Source organism: Saccopteryx leptura, chromosome 5 (genome assembly GCF_036850995.1).
Source record: "Saccopteryx leptura isolate mSacLep1 chromosome 5, mSacLep1_pri_phased_curated, whole genome shotgun sequence".
NCBI classification, from domain to species: domain Eukaryota; kingdom Metazoa; phylum Chordata; class Mammalia; order Chiroptera; family Emballonuridae; genus Saccopteryx; species Saccopteryx leptura.
The window spans coordinates 62,835,869-62,858,390 of NC_089507.1; the positions used below are offsets into that span (position 1 = coordinate 62,835,869).

Sequence of the window (22,522 nt, forward strand, 5' to 3'; positions counted from 1 at the left end):
TGGTGAGGCACCTCTGCCTTGTTCCTGATCTTAAGAGAATTGCTTTTAATTTTTGCCCATTGAGTATGATGTTGGCTGTGGGTTTGTCATAGATGGCCTTTATCATGTTGAGATATGTTCCCTGTATTCCTACTTTGCTGAGAGTTTTGATCATGAATGGGTGCTGGATTTTATCAAATGCTTTTTCTGCAGCTATTGAAATTATCATGTGGTTTTTCTCCTTCCTTTTGTTTATCTGATGAATCACATTGACTGATTTGCAAATATTGTACCAGCCTTGCCTCCCCAGAATAAATCCCATTTGATCATGGTGTATGATTTTTTTAATATATTGCTGAATCCGGTTTGCTAATATTTTGTTGAGCATTTTAGCATCTATATTCATCAGGGATATTGGCCTATAATTTTCTTTCTTTGTGTTGTCTTTGCCTGGTTTTGGAATCAGAATTATGCTTGCCTCATAGAAGGAGCTTGGATGTCTTCCTTCCTCTTGAATTTTTTGAAATAGCTTGAGTAGGATAGGAGTTAATTCTTTGAATATTTGGTAGAATTCACTTGTGAAGCTTTTAGGCCTAGGACTTTTCTTTGTTGGGAGTTTTTTTGATAACTGTTTCAATCTCATTTGTAGTAATCGGTCTGTTTAGGTTTTCTGATTCTTCCAGATTGATTTTTGGAAGATTGTATGTTTCAAGGAATTTGTCCATTTCATCTAGGTTGTCTAGTTTTTTGGCATACAGTTCTTCATAGTATTTTCTTACAATATTTTGTATTTCTGTAGTGTCAGTTGTTATTTCTCCACTCTCATTTCTAATTTTATTTGAGTCCTCTCTCTTTTTTTCTTGGTGAGTCTAGGTAAAGGTTCATTGATCTTGTTTACCTTTTCAAAGAACCAGCTCATGGTTTCATTGATCCTCTGTATTGTTTCTTTAGCCTCCATGTCATTTTTTTCCACTCTGATATTTATTATTTCCTTCCTTCTCTACATCTGGGCCTTACTTGCTGTTCTCATTCTAGTTCTTTTAGATGCAGGGTTAATTTATTTATTTGAGCTTTTTCTAGCTTCTTAAAGTATGCCTGTAGTGCTATGAACCTCCCACTCAGTACTGCTTTTGCTGTGTCACATAAATTTTGAGTTGTTGTATGCTCATTATCATTTGTTTCTAGGAATTTTTTTATTTCTTCTTTGATATCATTGTTAATTCATTATTTAACAACCTGCTATTTAGTTTCCATGTGTTTGAGAATTTTTGAGTTTTTCTGTTGTGGTTGATTTCTAGTTTCATGCCATTGTGATCAGAGAAAATGCTTGATATGATTTCAATCTTTTTAAATTTGTTGAGACCGCTTTTGTGCCCTAACATGTGGTCTATCCTAGAGAATGTACCATGAGCACTTGAAAAGAATGTATATTCTGCTGCTTTAGGGTAAAAGGTTCTGAAGATATCTATTAAATCCAGTTGATATAGTGTGTCCTTTAAGTCTGCTATTTCTTTTTTTGTTAATTTTCTTTCTTGAGGATCTATCTAGTGATGTTAGTGGAGTATTGATTCCCTACTATTATAGTATTGCTGTTGATCTCATCCTTTACATCCATCAAAATCTGCTTTATATATTTAAGTGCTCCTATATTAGGAGCGTAAATATTTATAATGGTTATATCTTCCTGTTGGGTTGCTCCCTTTATCATTATGTAGTGGCCTTCTTTATCTCTTACTATAGTCTTTGTTTTAAAGTCCATTTTGTCTGATATAAGTATTGCTACCCCAGCTTTTTTTTTATTTCTATTTACATGAAATATTTTTCCATCCTTTTACCTTCAGTCTATGTGCATCTTTTGTTTTAAGGTGTGTCTGTTATAGACAGCATATGTACAGGTCCTGTTTTCTTATCCATGCAGCTACCCTATGTCTTTTGATTCAATCATTTAATCCATTTACATTTAAGGTTATTACTGATATGTAGTTGTTTATTGCCATTTTATTCTTTAAAGCTGTATTCCTCTTTTCTATATTCTTTTCCCACTTTGATCTGTTTACAACAGGCCCCTTAACATTTCCTGCAGCATTGGTTTGGTTGTAATGAATTCCTTGAGTTTTTTTTTTTTTTGTCTGGGAAGCTTTTTATTTCTCCTTTGATTTTAAATGATAGCCTTGCTGGATAAAGTAGTCTTGGTTGTACGTTCTTGTTCTGCATTACTTTGAATATTTCTTGCCATTCCTTTCTGACCTCAAGTGTTTCTGTTAAGAAGTCAGATGTCATCCTTATGGGGGCTCCTTTGTAGGTGATAGCTTTTTTTTTTTCTCTAGCAGCTTTTAATATTTTCTCTTTATCACTTAGCTTTGGTATTTTAATTATAATGTGTCTTGGTGTAGATTTCTTTGGGTTTCTCTTTAATGGAGTTCTTTGTGCTTCTTGAACTTGTGAGAGTTTCTCCTGCATTAATTTAGGGAAGTTTTCAGCTATGATATGATTGAACAAAGTCTCTATCCCTTGTTCTTTTTCTTCTTCTTCAGGAACCCCTATGATGCAGATGTTATTTCTCTTCATGTTGTCACAGAGCTCTCTTAGAGTTTCCTCAGACTTTTTGAATCTCTTTTCTTTTTTCTGCTCCGCTTCCATGCCTTCATTCAACTTGTCCTCTAACTCGCTGATTCGATCCTCAGCTTCATCCATCCTGTTTTTAATTCCTTTCATTGTGGTCTTCATTTCTGATATTGTATTTGTCATCTCCAACTGATTCTTTTTTAATATTTCAATGTCCTTTTTTATACTTGCTATTTCTTTATTTTGGTGTTTGTAATGACCATCCATTGTTGTTCTAAGATCCTTAAGCATCCTAACAGTCATTATTTTAAACTCTGCATCTAGAAGTTTGGTTATTTTCATATCACTAAGTTCATTTCCTGGGGGTTTCTCTTGTGGTTTCATTTGGATTGCACTTCTCTGTCTTCTCATTATGTCTGTGTGTTTCAGTGTGTTATTTGTAGAGTTGGTTGAGTCTAGACTTGGTGTTGTCTGCCTCCAATTTTCAGTTGTGTTATTTCTCTAAGGTGCTATCTTCATGGCCTCTAACTGATAAAAATCTTTCCTTTACTTATGATGAGTTCCAACATAATAATCAGTATTAATCATCTGTAAGGAATATTTATCTTTCCTTATCAATGAAAGTTTAGAGTCAGGTACATTATCCAAGAGAATTCTGAAGCCTGTATTTGGGTAGAAGAGTTCTCAATTGTGGGTTTGCATGAGCTTTGAATTCTGGGAATGTGGTGAAATGATGAGACAGGTATTCACAAGCATAGATAGGATTTCCAGTCCATTTAGTGCCTAGCATATGCCATACATTCTGCCACACATTGAGGAGTACAGAGATGAGAAACATCCTCCATTACTGCAAGGAGACAGAAATACAAGCAAACAATCTCAACAAGTTGAGAACAAGGCTGTAAAAGAAAACATACAAAGTACAATTGAAAAGTAGAAATAGAGGTTAAAGGAGGGTTGGAGAAAAGTATAAGTGAATTGTAAAATAGACTTTGAAGAAGAGAAGGGAATGAGGCAGGAACAAGTAGAGGGATTAGCATGCACAAGGGCCCAGAATCATGATGTAGAGAGTAGTGAGTAGAATTCCAGGGAATGTGCATTGGGAGCTGAGACTGGGGAGGAGAGGTGGGGGTAGGTATTTCATACATGTCTCTTCTGCTATTCAGAGAGATTCAGACTCACTCAATAGTCTATAGGAAGCCACTTTACCTCTCAGTCAAGTAAGTAACTTGATCATATTTTCAATTTGAAAGGATAACTCTGTAGTGGTATTGGGGAGGTACTGAAAAAAGTAGATTAGAATGAAGATAGGGAAATCAGTTAGAGGGCTCATCAGCAATCAGATGAGAGATGATGAAGGCTTCAGTCATAGCAATCACAATGGGAAAGGAGAGTATGAATGTTAAAGATTTAGTATCATCTGAATGGGGTGGCTGACTGAGCAGAGGAGGGAGAGGGAAGAATTATAGATGATGCTCAAGTACCTGGTTTGAATTATTAGGTAGAAGGTGCCAGCATTCATTGAAAAAGAAACAGAACATCTGTAGAGCAGAATAATCAAAAGAAGGAAAAGAGAAGCTAACTAATTCAGTTCTAAACATGTTGAACAAATGAAATAAGAAAATCAAGAAAATTGCTCAGGGAGACAGGGTTGATAAAAAAAAAAAAAAAGCACGCCAGGAGTGGAACACTGGGGAACACAAAATCAGAGGTATTTATTATTGAGGGAGAATGAAACAGCAAAAGAGACTGAGGTCAAATGAGAAGTAGAAGTCAGCTCTCATAAAAGCCAAGAGAGGAACAGCTTTCAAGAGGTCAATTGCATCAAGTTAGAGAAGAATTGAAATGTGCTCTGGGTTTAGCAGTTAGGATTTTCCTGCCGACCGTGGCAAGATCACTTTCACTGGTGTAGTGACAAAAGGAAACAACTTCCTCTCTCCCTCTCTCTAGCTTCTGTTTTGTTTTAATCTCAACATGTCTCTCCTGGCTGGTTCTCTTTGGCAGTTCTTAGTGTAAAAATTGCAGTGTCTGCCTCTTGCAAATGAATAGAACCCTTTAAGAGTTATTCTGTACACAAATGTCTTTTAAGGTAAAGTTGAATTTCTTCACTAAGCATTCATTAGAGAGGTTTCTGAAGGCACTTTAAAAAAAGGCAGCCTGATTCTAGGTAATCAGAAAACGGCAATCTCAGATCCAACAACATGAGAATTTCTTTCCCTTTCTTTTTCTACTACTTCTCTCTCCTTCTTAGCAAGCAGCTTCAATATGGAAAGAATTATGTTTGGCACTTTGGGGACATAAATCATGAACAAGGCACAATCCTGTTCCATCCAAGCCGCCAGCCATGCTGATTACAAGTCCCCGAAAAAGACAGACATGCACTCAGCCAACTTTAAGTAAGGTAGGCTAAAATAAATGTCCATATTAATAAACACCAAGTTCTATGGGGGCCCAAGTGTAATTCCCCATCTTTCATAAAATGCAGGAAATAACCTTTAAAAACATAGACACAATTGGGGAGTTCATCACACCACTAATTACCGCCCTACTCCTCAGACCATAAATTTTTATGCCATCTGCTCTCTGCTCATTTCATTCGTACTCATTTATTTCATTAGGTACCCAGATGCTAATATGAAAAACTTAACAGGCATTAGTAGCGAGTGGAGATTTTAGGCTTTATTCTGATTCTTTTGTTAAATTGAATGTTACTAATACCATTTGGACTCTTCATTGAATGTTAAAGTTCTTAAAATTAAATGCATAGCCTCACAGATTGTGTGAGCACTGAGCCTCCTTCTCCCAGAGGAGGTAAACTGGGACACCAAATTGTCTGGAATGGCTTCTGAGGAATACTATTTTCATCTGAGTCACCTCATGGCGATATCTTTGCAGCCATACCCCTTTTAAAGTTCTTTGTAAAGCAAGTGCCTTTAAAGGGACAACCTAATGCTGCATGCTTGCACATCATTTCCCACTTGTGCAGGTTGCTATATATAACTGAGGCCTTTTGGAAGATGAAAATGAAACTCTGTAGTCAGAGAGACCCAAAATATCATATAAGTCAGGTCATACTTTTTTAGGGCATCCTTCTGTGTCCTCTCAGCAAACTTTGATTATATTTCAACTAGGAATAGATAAGAGGTCACTGAAATAAAAGAAGAAAAAAACATTTCTCTGGTAGGTGGTTTGGGCATAGGTACTTGAGTCAGGCATGCCTCGTTTGGGATGGCAACTCTGTCATTTATTACTCTGTGACCTTGAGCAGAGTTCTTTATCATCTCTAGATTTCACCAGTAAAGCCATGAAATGAGAGACTACATATAAAGAACTTACGTTAGCTTGGCACGGAGTTCTTAAACAATAGTAGCTATTATAATAATTATTATTGTTGTTATAACTTATTCCAAATTGCCCTGGATTACCATTTATAGTTCACTGCCTAACACATGGAAGGCATTCAGTGTCTGTTTATTTTTTAGTGAATGCCTGGCTGGCACAGAATGCTTAGAATGCAATATTTTCAAGAAGGGCTTCCTCTCTTTTGGCTTGCTCAGGGTACCTAGGGTATTGGGAAGGTAGCAAAACTGTATAAACTGTATTCTGCTGATAATTGCGTAATGTTATTTCTCAGAATTTAGTAATATTACTTTTTTTTCTCATCTATGTGAATAGAGAGCATATGTACGCTAGGCTAGTCTTAGATCATCTTTTTTCCCTACTCACGAGTGGGACAAAGTAGTTTCTTTCTATGTCAATCATAGACCTGACAAGTATTTTTACTTAGCATTTTCCATCAGAAGTTCCAGTTGATATTTTCAAGCTGGGTTCTGGGAGAAAAATTGGGGTAGTGTGAATGGGAAAGTTTCAGCACATTGAGACAAGGATAGAGTAAACAGGAGTTCTGCAATACAAGTATGACTCCTTTGATCATGGGTAGTCCCCAATAGTAAGGGTCTGGAGATTATGTTTGTGTGTGGAGGGGGCTATTCACAAAACATTTACCTAATATTTAAACATCATGTTATTCAAGCAGCAAGCAGTAGGCCACAGACTACTTTGTGAAAGGAGACAATGGAGAGAAACGACATGGACTATAACGGGTATAATAGAAGATGTTTTTTCACCTTCTTGGGTCATTGAGATCCTAAAATATTAAGTCCCAAGGTTTCTCCAGAACCAGCCATGACATAATGATGTAATGAGTGTTCAATAATTTTCAATGGGCTGTGATTTAAAAAACTACTCTTAACATGACCCATTTGCGAAGACAAACTTTCCTTTGGTAAGAAAAATTCTCCAGTGCAAAAAAGGAGCTAAAGATCAAGCTATAAAGAGGGACACCTGTATTTCTTTTCTTCCCACAGATGCCTCCCAAGTTTGAAATAAAGCAGCTCTCTATTGTGTTGATTCTGAGTTCACCAGTTCCTTTCTTTTTATCTGTTGTTTATCCAGTTACTTCCACTTAGCTCCTCCAGTTTCCCTTCACTCACCCAGAAACACGGAGGCCGAAGGCGGAGGAAGCTTTGTTTACTTTCTTAGCCAGCCAGCCATTTAAAAGCGCTGCTACCCTTCAAGGCGGTTTCTCTCTCCATTTTCTCTGGTCAAGTCAAATAATGTGTTACAGTTACATCTCCTTTGATTGTAGACAGGTTTACCAGTCACCTAAATTCTTTCGAGAAAGGTAGGTTGGCAGAGCCATGGTCATAGGCAGCTCCTACTCCAAGACGACTCCATCTGCTTGTGTGTTCTGTGTAATCTGCAGAGGTCGTGGCACTTTCCCGGGTTGTTCCGCCTTGGCATGATCTGCACAAGGCTTTGCTGAGTTGAAATAAGGCTTCTTTCAGCCCAGTTTCTTGTCTTGCCAGGAGCATCAATGAGAATTTTGTGGGAGAGTCTGGTAGTTGAATTTAATGTCATCCTCTAATGTTACCTATTTCCCTAAATCCCTGCATTTGTCTCTGCCATCATTGTCTAATTCCCTTTCAGAAGTCCACTTTGGATCTGCCATTAATTTATTGAAATCCTGAAAGCCCTTTTGCATTTACTGTTACCCTGTGCAATCATTTGGGGGTAACATTCTTATTGTCAAATACATTCAAATAGTCTTAATTCACTCTCCAGAATATCTCCTATAAATTACAAATAAAGTCCTCAGTTATAACATTGTAGGATTAGGGATGATAAGTTAATTTTGATTTTTCATAACATAATATTTAGCAGTTATGAAGATAAGAAAGACAAAGCTGCCAGGGTATCCCCTAGAAATCCCAAGACGCATATTATTATCATTTGCATTCTTATTTACATAAATTTATGTGCTCCATTCAGAAGGTTCTGGCTACAACTATGTAAAATAAAACACACAAGGCCTCTTAATTTGAGGGTGGAGACCACCTACCCCAGGCCTGCCTACCTGTGCCCAGTGATTTTGCTGGCCTCCCTCTTTGCTCCAAGAAGTTTCTCTCCTTTATTCCTATCCAATAATCATAACTATTAATTAAAAAGTTATCATTTAGTTGAAAGGCTGCAGTTGGCTCCAAAACATCTTTTTTTTTCTTTTATGAGTTCACTCTGGAACCCTTTGTTTTTCATCCCAAGCTTTTCACACACCTTTTCTCTTTCACGGCAAGGTACCATATTTCCCCACGTATAAGATGTTCCCATGTATAAAATGCACCTTAATTTTGGGGCCCAAAGTTTGAAAAGAAATGTATTATATAAAGTTAGTGAACTCAAGTTTTATTCATCATAAAATTCATACAACTCCTCATCACTGTCAAAACTCCCATCCATTAGCTTGTCCTCAACTGTGTCTCATGACAAATCACTGTTTTCAACAATGAGCTCACAAACAACCATGAAAAAGCGAGAAATGCAAGTAAAAAACATCTACCACCACTGTATAAGACGCATCCAGTTTTTAGACCCCAATTTTTTTGAAAAACGGTGCGTCTTATACATGGGGAAATGAGGTAATTTGGGTTCCTGGTTCAGTTTGGGGCACCATAATTTGGGTGACAAAAATCACATCTGGGTCCAGTTTATAGCCAGCCTTTCACCCAACAGAAAGCTTCCTGACAATGACAGAGTTTGAATTCTGGGCAGATTAATTACAGGTTTCAATTATCCACCCAAAATGCTGCCTTGCATTGACCCCTATAATTAAAGCTTGACTTTGCTTACATCTTCGGAATCCTTTTCCCTCTTCAGGTGGAGAGATAACAGCTGATTGCAAAGGGAGTTCATTACAGTATTTAATGCAAGAGCATTGAGCCCAGAATCTGGAACTATGGGGAGAGAGGAGAGCAAGAATATCCTTTGAGAGCAATCCTGCTCAATTCCAAACAAGTCCTGGTGTCATGTGGACACCTGCGTGCTAACCCTGCCTCAGTGAGGTTGAAGAGCGAGAATCCCATAGCAAAATATCACTAAGCCAGGAGTGACCATATTGCACTTGATTGTCTCTGCTCTCTGAAAAGCATCCCCGAAAGTCACTCCCTTTATGCTGCTGTTAGTGCTTCTGTTCAGGTCTAGGAAAACATGGAGTAAACACGGGGCTCACTATTGAATTGAAATAAAATTTAGTCAGAAGAGACCCTCTGGGGTTCATTGACTTCTGACCTAAGCCATTTAAATGGTTTCTTTCCATCCTCACAAAGTGGTGGTCTATTTAGGGTCTATAATATGAACAAAATCAAAATAAGAGGGGCGGGAGGGGACAGAGGCAGGGGCAAGATGGTGAGTGTTGGAGCAATTGCTACACACTTGGTGATGTTCGGGGCGTGTTTTGTTTATTTGTTGTTTTAGTCTTTGGGCCAAATGATACTCTTCTCACTTGAACTGAAGTCAGCAGAGGGAAAGTGCAGACCTCACAGAAACTTAGTCCCAGGAAGCTCCAGTCGCTCCCCTGCTGTGGCTGCAAAATATCAGCAGAGCTGGCAGCACAACCTGGAGGCTTCCTGTTCAGCCAGGTCTGGGCTCTGGGACTCCACACTATGCAGACAGCTACCTTGCAGGGCTAGCCACCAAGGCAGAATTACCAGGACTTGCAGGGAAATTGATTTGTTTCACTTTAAAAACTGCAAAAATTCTGGTTCTGCCCACATGTATCTATGAATTGGAAAGAAAGAATTGTTGTTTGTCTTTGACTTGTCCTATGACTATATTTCATTCTAGACCCTGGATTACATGTGTGCAGTCTAGAGATGTATGACTGTAGCAAAGGACAGTTGGTGAGCTTACTATATGTATTGTTTTTTATTTATTCATTCATTAAATTCATTTGAATAATTTGTAGAGTTCAAAATAAATTTTGAAAAATCCTTTTCTTGTGAATTTATATTAAATGATTTAATCCTGGTGACAGTCCCATGAGGCACATACTACTATGATGCCCCTTTTTATAGGTGACTTGCTCAAAGTCACATTGTCAGTGAATAATAGAGCTGGGATTTGAACCCAGGCAGTCTGGCTTCTGAGAGCCCACACTCTTACCATCTACACTCCATGGTGGCATTAAGGGTTCAGGTTCAGAGCTGTAGCAGTTCAGGCAAAAACCTGTAATTTCTCTTCCAGAGGCAAGATCTTTCACAAAATAGTTTAAATAGCTAATATGTTTGAATGAGGTAGCATGGTGGATGGATTTCATACTAATATGTTGAAGGGATTCAGAATTTACCACCTCAAAATATGCCACTTTGGCACAAGGATTATTATGAGACAAAGGTGAATCAGCACACAAACCACACTGAACAGCTTAAAACTGGTTCTCCTTGCTTAAAGCAGATTGGGGATTAATTCAATTCTGAGTTATTTTATGGAGACAGCACTGTGCATGTGCCACCCCCGTCCTCAGAATGAACTGGAACAAATAATTCTCAGTCTATAGATTCAAGTGATAAAAATATGGCCATCGGAGCCCTCCATGAAGCAAGAATCTCTTCAGGGAGGACCATCGTGTGCCTAGATCAAATATGGACAAATCAAAAACTTAATACATCAAACTCTGCCAGATTGGAATTCCTCTGTGCTTTTTCTTGCCCCTTGCCCCTCTACCGTAACTAGCTAAGTTCCAAAGCACTCCAATCAAAACTTACCGTACCGGCATTACCTCATGTCACCCTATTCTCCCTAATCCTCAAAATTTCTGCAGACCCCAGATGGAGGAGCAGACTTGGGTGATGCTTTCTGTCTCTTGGGAGTCGACTCAGCAATAAATCCATCAGCCTTTCTTTTCTCTAAAGTCCTTGTCACAGTTTTAGCTCCTGTGCACATAGGGCAGAGGGCCCTTGCTTGGTAACAAAGGCAAATGAGAAACAGCAGATGTTTCTCTGCTCCATCCCATTTTGTCTAAAAGTAGAGCATACATTTCTTTTTGTAGAGGCAACAGAGATTTGTAAAGGTGTCTTCTTCTTCTATACCAGAAGGAAGAGAACTCTTGACCACCAGAGATGACTCTTATCAATAGAAAAAAAACCCCACCAACTTGAGTCTGCATAACAAACCTTATTAAATCCTAACTCTTATCTTCCATTAACTTATACCATATGTTCAGTTTCTCACAATTTAATGCCCCAAGAAGCCCCAAACCTCTTTCTCTTGTCACTTCTCCACGGTTTATTACTCTTTGTTAAAATGGTGCATAAGCCTCAAATATAACTGCTTCTTTAGGTCTTCACTTCTTTTCTATAAAGGCCTTCTTGTTCATAGTAATGAATCTTTTCTCCTGTTTATCTTTTTCTTTTTCAGTTTAATTTGCATTGTCCCAGGTACTGAACCTAATATAAATTACTGAAAGCACCCTCTTTCCTTCTAACAAGTTCTGACAGGCAGGGGAAAGAGAATCAGAGCTGAGAAACTGGGACATTAAGGGAATTGGGGAGGACAGCATCCAGATGGAAATGGAGGCAAAAGCAGAGATAAGGAAATCTCAGATCAACATCTTCTCAACATTTTGCCAAGGACAAGTGTCATAAGGGCCAACCAAATAGTTCAAAATTTGGATTTGACCAGCCACACTTATGAAATTCAATTGATTATTTCTCCCAAATAGCTCGAGGCAAAAAGAAATAATAGCTAACAGGCTGAAATCATACTGTTCAACAAGTAACAGTGCCATTCTTACTTTGCCAACTGGCTTCTCAATCAGAGGGCTTGCAAAGCAGACTGGAGTTACACTGCTGTACATCGAAGTTTTCCATTGCTGTTCCTGTAAGAAAGGAAACACAGCGAGATTTCAGGGACGCGGCTGGTTTTCCTGCTGCATGGCCATGTCCTTGTTTCTCACAATAGCGCCTCAAGCACTAAAACTGAATAGCTGTCACTTGAAATACCCGAGTCAGCATTTTTGCACAGGCATCTTCAGCTTGCAATATGTACAAACTCATTTAACCTTGTGCAGAGACATGTTACAAAACCATTTATGACATTTTGAAGGAATTCATACACACATGTTGATATAAATGCAGAATATTTTCAGTTTAAGCTGTTAAGGTATCTTCATAGAACATAATAGACCAGACCATGTGAATCTTTTTTTAAAAGTAACTTTACTGCTAACTCATTGTCTAAAAACACTGACCATAGTTAACTTTTGGTTTTCAAATCTTTGGATCTATATGGAATCCTATTCAAAAGTTCTCTGCTTGCTTTTTAGAACACTGAAAAACGTGGCTCTTTTCCACTTCTAGGGGCTTTAGCTCCAACTCTGTCCCAAATTTAATTTATCCTCAAGCCATACATACACTTCTCGAACAGACTCTAGTCTGTGTTTTGTTTTTTGGGGTTTTTTTCCCCACTGTCCCTGGTTCCTAGAATATCCTTTCCTCAACATCTGCCCATGATTTCTTACCTGTGCTATGAAGCCCAGCTCAGATTCTCTAAGAAGTATTTTGCTATTTTTCTCAACATCTGACTAGTGTCAGAATAAGTTTTTTTCTACCACCGGATCCAGGTACTACTATTAGAGAATCTGTCATTCTCTGCTGGGAAGGTTAGCAACCAAGGACAGGACTGGTGTCTTAGTGATCACTGTATCCTTCCTAATCCAATGCACATCTTACACATTGCAGGGGTCTGAACATTCATGTCCTCACAAAGACTACAGGTTAAAATCCCAATCCCCAAGGTGATGGTTTTAGGAGGTAAGGCATTTGGGAAGTGATTAAATCGTTATGGCAGAGTCCTCATGAGTGGGATTAATGTCTTTATGAAAGAGGTCCTGGAAAGCTTGCTTGCCCCCTTTCCCATGTGAGGATGCAATAAGAAACTCACAACCTGAAAAAGGGACCTCACCTGACCATGCTGGTACCCTGAGATGTCAGACTTCCAGCCTCCATGACTGTGAGAAATAACTTTCTGCTGTTTGTAAACCACCCCGGCTGGGGCACTTTGTGACAGCAGCTTGGACAGACTGACACATGCCTGTAGGTGCCCTCTTGTTAGGCAAATAAGTTTGTAAAATTTGTGTTACTTGGTTTTGCTCACTTTTATTGTTAAAAATGGCCACTGCCCATGTGATTACATTGCCCAGGTGATAATGTTAATTACCTTCCTGCTTGGAAAGGGACTTGGTTATGCTAATGTGTGCTGGAGGAGGGGCTTTCGCGCCGAAAAGTTTTAAAAGAAGGAGCTAGGAGGCCATTTTGGGCAGAGACCATGTTGTTGCAGAGGAAGCAGGCAGCCAAGATGGCCAGGTGCTGAAGGGGAACAGAGGTGAGGGGCTTTGTGTGCTCCGCTGAGAACTGGTGGGGGCTTTGATTCCAGGAAAACTCGGAAAAGATTCTCCTGGTTGTGGTGCTGGAGATTGCGTTGGGGCGTTGGGAGCCCTGTGTGCTTGCTCGTGGGCCAGTGGGACACTTTAATAAATAAAATGGCCCACCATTTTTTGGCTCCACTGTTTCTTTACCATCTGCCTGAATCAATAAGAACCTGCATGTGAATGGCCACGATGGCGGCAGGGCCCCCTGGCCTTCCAACTCTGTCAGAGGACTCTCTCCTTCTGGCTGCTGAATCTTTATGTCATCACTAATTTCCACTTTACCAGACCCAGCTCCCTTCAACCCCAGCTCTCTCACTACACACATTTTCACTCTCAGTCTTGTTAGAGGAGACATTAAGAGGCTTGTTACTGAAAAAAAAAAAAAAAACCAAAAAAAACCAAACTTAACTGTAGGTACCAATAACCTCATAAAATGAAAATGACCTTTAAAACTGAATCCACTAGGATTGACCCATGCCCACCTCCTGCTGTCCATTAATTGGCCATTTTCTTGAAAGATTTTTCAGTGGTCTTATCAAAGGAATTGAGAATGGCCCTCTGGAATCTCTACCCCTGCTGTTACTAATTATCTTAACCCTGGGCAAATTATTTGTACTTTCGACCCGGGTGGCCCTGCCTGTAAATGTGGTTTGTGTTATTTACACACATCTCACAGGGATTTTGAGACTAATTTTGAGGATCTCTGTGGTCTAGAAAGGCAAAGCATAATACCTGGAGAAGAGGCCCTGCAGTTTACCCTCGGGAGAAGCCATCAAAACCCCTGACTTCTTCTCCTCACCTGAAAAAAGGGTTCTGACTGCATTCTGAGCGGTGTGGATTTCTGTCCATTAGGCGTTACACTGAGACTAGCAACTCGTTCCACAGGTCATGTTCCAGTCATCAAAGTTTAATTACTGTCAAACCCCATGAGCTCAGGTCCCTAATATATTAGTGAAAGCATGAATAAAAGTTCCACAGGATCCAGTTACCAAATCCCACCCTTCTGAGATTGAATGTCACCAGGGTATAAAGGCCAAAATAGGGCAGCTTGAGATGACAACTTTTTTTTTTTTAATAAAAATAACAGGTTCCGTTTTGATGATCCGGACACATGATTCTGTTTCGAGGAAGTCAATCTGCAGATGCAGAAGATGAATCTGAACTCTGCCCTTCACTTTGAGGCTGGCCTGGTTGCCATGGCAACACCTAACTATGTAGGTTTCCTTAGGTGGTTGTGCGGCTTGATTGCCTTCAAACTAAAGATTCTCTTGATAGGTTTGCTCTGGGTGTTCTTAAGACTAAAACAACCCAGCAGTTGCACAACATAGATTTATCACCTAAAAACTGTTTGTTTGGTGGGAAAATATGAGATGATTCTGGGCCATACACAAATGGGAATGTCTGGAAAAAAATGGACTCAAATGCAAAACACAGACTAGAGAGGGGCATATGGTTATTACTAAATAGGATTTACTTTTCCTGATCTCCTCTCCTCATTTCTGGCTCTTCACACAGGGTTTTGTTGCTGTTTTCTGGATGGTTGAGTGGCTAGGTGGCTGGTGTCAGACTCTCCACGTTTCACCCACCATTTGCTAACTGTGGGAACGAGGGCGCCGAGAAAGAACTTGGACACAGTGGAATAACAGAGAATTAGAGAAAAGGCAAGTCAGCATCCTGAGATGCTACAAAACTGCTCAGAGATCTCCACATAAAAGGTACCTGGTGTTGCTTTTCTAAGACCGGATTCCTAAAAGGAGACCAAAAGAAGTGGTTAAAGCCTCGAACTGTAATTACAACCTTCAGTGTTTACTCCGGTGCCTAAAATATAAGAGCAACTCCTGGAGCAAAGGACAGAACTAACCTAGGATTTTGATGAGGAAGAGTAGAAGCAAGCAGGGGTCGCTTGGCAGGCTCAGGGAGCTGTGGAGCAGTGGGACCCACCCAGGGGGCATCTGCATGAGGGTGCCTACTGGGCAGCTCCACCATTCCTAATCATTCTGAAGGCAAGACTATGTCTTCTCTTAGGAATCTTCATTTTATACTGCACAGAAAACACGGACACTGATGGCTGTCAACTGCCCCCCTTTCCTCCCTGTACTCAGGAACAATGTGTTCTGTTTTTGAAATGAAAGCAGATTCTATCTTGAAAATTGCCATCCTCTGTCCAACCTCAGCCTGTCACCCTGGTCTTTCTCCTGAGTGAAATAACTGCACCTTGAGTCTGTAGCGTGCTTTCCAAAAACAGCTAACACAGCACTTCAGTTGCCCCTCACAAGAGCCCCACGCTGTTTCTGGGACTTAGGAAGTGGAAGGAGCTGTGATATTTCACTCGGTGGGAAACCTTAGAAGAAGAAAGTTCCTGAAAAAGATTGTTGCCATTTCTCTGGTCCCTGTGCTCTCTGCCCTGCCCACCCCCACCTGTTTATTGAAGCCAACCAGCAGGGTTTGGGTTTGCCCCACCCATCCCAGCTGCAGTTCATTCCTTGCAAGGGTCAAGCACACAGACACAGAGGTGAGGTGGCCTTGGGAAGGGAGGAGGACTGGGTGGAGGGCCAGTAAACGTTGACTCACTCAGGCTTGACCAGACTTCCTCCCTTTTTCCACACTCCAGTACAATTTTGGTGAACTTGAGTAAACTGTACAAACTGCTAAGCTTTCCTACTTCCTTTTGGGTTTTTATCACAGACCTCCACCAGCTCCGGTATGAGAAGCACCCCCCACCCCTCCCCAGCCTTAACGCTTGCGAGCAGAGAGCAGGCCACAGGGAAGAGCATTCTTACAAGCATTCCAGTTTTGAAGTTTTCTGGACAGAATCCTGTTAGAGCCTGATCTGCTTACACATCCATCAGCACCTCCCTCAGCACCTATTTCCCGTAAATACTCCGCTAAATATTTGCATTTAAATTTCCATTTCTTGGACGTTTTATATGCTGATGTTTAAAATATCCCTTGTGCTTTTTCTTTCCTTTCCTGTGTCGTATGCATCTTCAGTACCACCTGCACTGACCACAAGGCTACCATTACAAAATATATACATTAAAATAAATGCTTTTGCCCTGGCCAGTTGGCTCAGTGGTAGAGCGTCAGCTTGGCGTGCAGAAGTCCCAGGTTCGATTCCTGGCCAGGGCACACAGGAGAGGCGCCCATCTGCTTCTCCACCCCTCCCCCTCTCCTTCCTCTCTGTCTCTCTCTTCCCCTCCCGCAGCAAGGCTCCGTTGGAGCAAAGATGGCCCGGGCACTGGGGATGGCTCCTTGGCCTCTGCCCCAGGTGCTGGAGTGGCTCTGGTCGCAACAGAGCAATGCCCCGGAGGGGCAGAGCATCGCCCCCTGGTGGGCAGAGTGTCGCCCCCTGGTGGGCGTGCCAGGTGGATCCCGGTCGGGCGCATGCGGGAGTCTGTCGGACTGTCTCTCCCCGTTTCCAGCTTCAGAAAAATACAAAAAAAAAAAAATTAAAAAAAATAAATGCTTTTGAAACATTCAGCAACATTAATGGGTCTTCTGAAAGGAGAGGACACATTCTCTTCACCATACCCGCTTGTCTCTGAGTTTTCTGTCAGATTTTATCCAAATGCATGTATATTTAGCTACAACACCACTTTGCACCACACTCATACATTTTTCATTTAACATCATGTTATGACATGATTTTTGGATTTATAATATTTAGTGACCAAATAGTGTTCCATCAACAGGCTAGAGTATGTTGTATCTTGGTACAAGGAGATTGGATTGCTTTCTTCTTTTCTCTTTTCTTTTCTTTTCTTTTCTTTTCTTTTCTTTTCTTTTCTCTCTTATTCAGTGAGGGGATGAAGGCAGAGAGACTCCTGCATGCACCCTGATGGGCAGATAAGTTAATTTATGCTCACTCTGTTAAAGATGGTGGCTGCTCTCACAAGCTACAGCTAATTGCCCTTCTTGCTTGGGACGGGGCTTGGTTATGCTAATGTGTGTTGAGGGAGAGGCTTTTGTGTCAAAAGGTTTTAAAAGGAGGATCTCAGAGGCCATTTTGGGGGAGAGTAACCACGGTCTTGTCGAGAGGAAGAGCCCATGTTGCAGCAGGGCAGGGAGGCCACGTGGAGGAAGCAGCCAAAATGGTGGAATGGTGAAGTAGAAGCCAGTTTGTGCAGGAGAAGGAGATGGGGGACAGAGGTGAATAAGACTGGTGAGGAGGAAGCCTTTGATTCTAGAAAAACTCAGATGAGTCAGTGGCTTTGAGAGCCCTGAATGGTAAGGAAAGTGTTTTCCCTCTGTGTGTTTTTATTCGCTTGCCGAGTGTGAATCTAGAATAAAGGAAAATGGTCTACCAGTTTTTGGCTCTGCAGTTTCTTTACAATCTGTCCAGATTAAATGCAAACCTACACGGGTCAGGTGGCTGTGATGGTGGCCACAGCTACTGACCCTAGACACCCCAACTGGAATCCACTCAGTAAGCCCCTTAGGGGGCAATGCTCTGCCCATTTGGGGCATTGCTCACTAGCAATAGGAGCTCTTCTGAGCACCTGAGGCAGGGGCCATGGAGCCATCTTCAGTGCCTGGGGCCAACTCCTCCAATTGAGCCATGGCTGGAGGAGGTGAAGAGAGAGAAAGAGAGAGAAAAGCGATAGGGAGAGGAGCGGAAAAGCAGATGGTCATCTCTCCTGTGTGCCCTGACTGGGAATCAATCTTGGGACATCCACACACTGGGCTGATGCTCTACCACTGAGCAAACCGGCCAGGGCCATTTTTATATATTTTTTCTAATTATTTTGAAATTTTAAAAACAGTTTTATTGGAACAGTTCACATACCATACAGTTCACCTGTTTGAAGTACACAGTTCAATGTTTCTTAGTATACTCACAGAGTTGTACAGCCATCACCACAATGTAATTTTAGAATTTTTTGACCCCTTTCAAAAGAAACCTTTTACCTATTGTAGTCATTCATCACCCCTCTGGTTCCCTTCCTCAGCTCTAGACAGCCACTAGTCTAATTTTTTAAATATATTTTTGCCTATTCTAGACATTTTATATAAATGAAATCATATACTGTGTGGTCTTTTTGACTTTCATTGGCATAATACAGTATATTCAAAGTTCATCCATGTAGTAGCATGTCTCAGTACTCCATCATTTTTCATTGCCAAAAATATTCTATTGAATGGATATACCACAATTTATCTACTCATTCATTTGAGCTATTTCCACTTTTGGGCTATTATGAATAAGGCATCTGTGAATATTCATGAACAAGTTTTTGTGTGGAATATATGTTTTCATTTCTCTTGGTTACACATAGGGGTGGAAATGCTATATCATAGGGTAACTCCATGTTTCACATTTTGAGGAACTACCAAACTGTTTTTTCCTGTAATTAACACCTATGTAAATATACCTTTTTCTCCTTTGAATCATTTCTTTAGACTATATTACCAGAAGTTGGCTTCCTATGCCAAAGATAATGGACATTTTTATGGTTCTTATTACTTATTATCTAATTATTGCTTTTCAAAAGGATTGGACTGGTTTGCATAGCTGCTACTTACATGTATGTACACACATGACTCTTCTCTGCAAACTTATGAGGAAGATGCCACAATTAACTTTATATTTATAAATGAAAAACAAAGGGTCACAGAGGTTAAATAACTTAGTGTCAGATGACCAACCAAAGCAATACAACACCCTTTTTATGGGCTTCATTGGCTTAGTGTCTGTACCCAATATATGCCTGGTTTCAATGAGTAATTGGTGACTACGTGTCTATCCTGTCATTTCTTCAGCTTGTGTCACAATGAAACAATAAGCATGGAGTCAGAGGCATGGGATCAAACTCCGGTCCCAGAATTTGCTAACTTTGAGATCTCTCGAAAGCTGCTGAATTTTGCTAAGCCTCAGCTTCCCCAAAGGTAAAACAGGATGATACTAATATCATAGGCTCATCTGAAGGATTTAAATTAAAATTTGGTTCAGTCAAAGAAACGTACATAATAAGCACTAATATGATGTTTATTATTATTATTCTTGGTGCCTTCTTCAGAATGAATTACCAGGCATCTATGAATCTCTATTATAATATAATAAATAGATTTTCTTTCTTACTGTCAATCAAAAACTTATCTTCTGAGTACTATCACTTAGCTCTGTGTGAAGTTTATAAGAATTTCTATAAAAAGACACTGAAAAGTAATGTGTAAAGATTTACAAGAATGTTTCAATAAAAATTGTAACAATTATAGATGATAACAATTATAAAAAATACAAATAGATTATTTTAAGTTTATTACATAAGTTTAAATAAGTATATTAAATTTTAATTTAAAAAAATATTTAAAACTTTCCATTACAAATCATAATCACAAGTTTTAATTTTACTTAAAAATATATAATAAAAATTCCTAAAATAAGCAACTATTTTAAATATTCTAAAATGTAATTAATTATGAATTAATAAAATAAGCATGGACTCATAAAAGTAAGTGCTTTTAAAATAAGTATATGTCTGGCTTTAAGAAAATTATAAATAAAAGAGTAATGATGCAATGGAAAGAGCTCTGACTTCCTATTTTGAAAACTTGAATTTGAGAATGGCTTTGACAATTACTTGACATATGACTTCTTTGCAGTTCCACTTCTTTAGCATTAAAAAATATAGTATGCAATTTGATTTCTTGTTTTAGAAAATCAGTAAGGCAATGTATCTGAAGAGACTCAATAACAAAACATAAAATTATGCATCTCAGAACTGTCAAAACCAAGACATGGCCAAGTTACACCACACAATGGTCGCTGGTATAATATGAGCCTTAAACTCAGAAAATACAGAAAAGAAAAATGGGAAGTCATCTATTCAAACATGAGAAAGTATCACATAGGAGAAGAAATAGTTCTCCACAGTTCTCATGTCACTAGAGATCAACTTCATACACAAAATGATCCCAGAAGTATGGGCTGTAAGAGGTCCAAATCTGAAGTGATCACAATGGAGCTTTCAACAGGCGAGAAGGAGGGAACTGGTATGCTGTAACCTGCATGTCTAGGGATGGGGGCAGCAAATTCAGGGAAAGGTCTCAATGAGTAAGAGACATGTTAAGGGCTGAACTGTATCCTCCCAAAAATTTTGTTCTGAAGTCCTAACTTCCAGTACCACAGACTGTGATTGCACTTGGAAGTTATGTCTTTAAAGAGGTGATTAAGTAAAAATGAGATCATTGGGTGGGCCTTAACCCAAATGACTGGGGTGCTTATAAGAAGAGGAAATTTATATATAAGCACACATAGGAGGAAGATCTCGTAAAGACACAGGGAAAAGACAGCCATCCACAAGCTAAGGAGAGAGGTTTCAGAAGGCACCAACCCTGGTGACGCCTTGATCTCAGACTTCTAACCTCTAGAGCTGTGAGAAAATAAATTTCTGTTGTTCAAGCCATCCAGTCTGTGGTACTTGGTTATGGAAGACCCAGAAAATTAATACAAGGCATTCTAGCCCTTCTGCTACTTTGTAAGTCCAGATTCTGGGAGCATTAGCCTAGATTTCTTGGTTTGTGATAAAAAGCAGCCTAAATAGTTACCTAGAAAAAAAGATTAACCATATCAGAGGAAAGGGCTTTTAAGCAGTTAGTATAGGTAAAAATTTCCAAATAAATTGGGAAGAGGGTGCTGCAGTGGTCAGAGGCAAAGCAGACGCAGAAGTTCGAATGGGCGGCATCTGCCCGTCAAAACCAATCAGGCCCTGGGAATACTCAGGTGCATAAGAAGGCATCTGACCCTCAAGGAGCTCCCCCAAGTCTAGGGAGGGAGAGAGGTAAACAAATAATAGTCAAAGGCGTGGTTTAAATCAGAGTTCCAGAGAGTGCTCTCGGTGTCTCCTGGTTCCCTAGGCCTACCATGATGGAAACACTCCCTCCTTGCACCTCTCCTGCACCCTTACCATGGCCATTCTTTCTCTTGGAAACCTACCAAGAGTGTCCACTCCTCATCTCTACCTCCTTAGTCCCTGGGAACCTGAAGATAAGCATTCCTAGCTCAGTCTCTATTTTCAAGCAACCTGTTAAGTTCTGATGATTTTAATTCTAACTTTTTTCTTAAGCCTTTTCTTTTTATAGCCCTTCTCTCCCTCCCTAGACTTGAGGGAACTCCTTGAGGGTTAAAGATCTAGGTATGGAGAAGATGCAGTGGGAGCAGAGGGAGGAGCATCCAGCCCAGCCAGGAGAGGAATTCCTGTGGCTGGGGTCTTCCAGGAGGAGGTGGTACAAAGCCGAGTATAGAATAGAATGAAAGTTAGGTAGACAAAGAAGTCATGAGGGGTTGGGAGGGAAAGGAAGGCCTGTGGATCTGAAAAGAAGTTCGTGGTGTTTCAGGAAGAGAAATTAATCATGAGTGCAAGAGGCATGAATAAAAAGAAATGTTGATATCTTATGAGAGCCACAAATAATCTGGCGCTGTTAGCTCTTACAAAGTGAGACAGAGGTGGTGAGAGACAGTGGAGAAAAGGTAGGCAGGAAGCACAGGACTCTTACAACAATGTTTGAGTGGGTTCCCTGGCCGTCAGACGGGAGCATGCATTTGAAAGGAGGAAAGACGAAGCTAGGGAACTATTAGGCTGCTGTTGTCATAAACCAGGAGATACAGACTAATGACTGAAAATCTGGACTAGGAAAGAGGCAGAAGGGCTATAAAAAGAAAAGGCTTAAGAAAAAAGTTAGAATTAAAATCATCAGAACTTAACAGGTTGCTTGAAAATAGAGACTGAGCTAGGAATGCTTATCTTCAGGTTCCCAGGGACTAAGGAGGTAGAGATGAGGAGTGGACACTCTTGGTAGGTTTCCAAGAGAAAGAATGGCCATGGTAAGGGTGCAGGAGAGGTGCAAGGAGGGAGTGTTTCCATCATGGTAGGCCTAGGGAACCAGGAGACACCGAGAGCACTCTCTGGAACTCTCATTTAAACCATATCAGTCTTCAACATAAATTTTGTACAGAAGTCCCAACCTCTTCGCAGTTTCGCTTCCTGTGGTTTCAGTTACCTGCAGTTAACCATGGTCCAAAATATTAAATAAAAAATTCTAGAAAGAATCCTAAGTTTTAAATTGCATAGCATTCTGAGTAGGGTAATGAATTCTCGCACATCCCTGGGACATGACTCATCTGTTTGAATTGTCCCGTGTCTTCAGCTGTATATGCCACCTGTCCATTAGTCACTTAGTAGCTACCTGAGTGATCAGACTGCTACCTGCATTAGT

The 22,522-nt window shown here is 40.1% G+C and overlaps 1 protein-coding gene across 2 annotated transcripts in view; it reads right to left on the reverse strand.

The window, feature by feature from the left end:
- Window positions 1–22,522, reverse strand: part of RASGEF1B (RasGEF domain family member 1B) — a 641,531-nt gene that overhangs the window by 146,842 nt on the left and 472,167 nt on the right. For both annotated transcript variants that reach the window (XM_066383864.1, XM_066383859.1), the window contains exon 4: window positions 11,672–11,755. In XM_066383864.1, coding sequence (XP_066239961.1) covers window positions 11,672–11,755 — 84 coding nt within the window. The remainder of the gene's footprint in view (window positions 1–11,671; window positions 11,756–22,522) is intronic.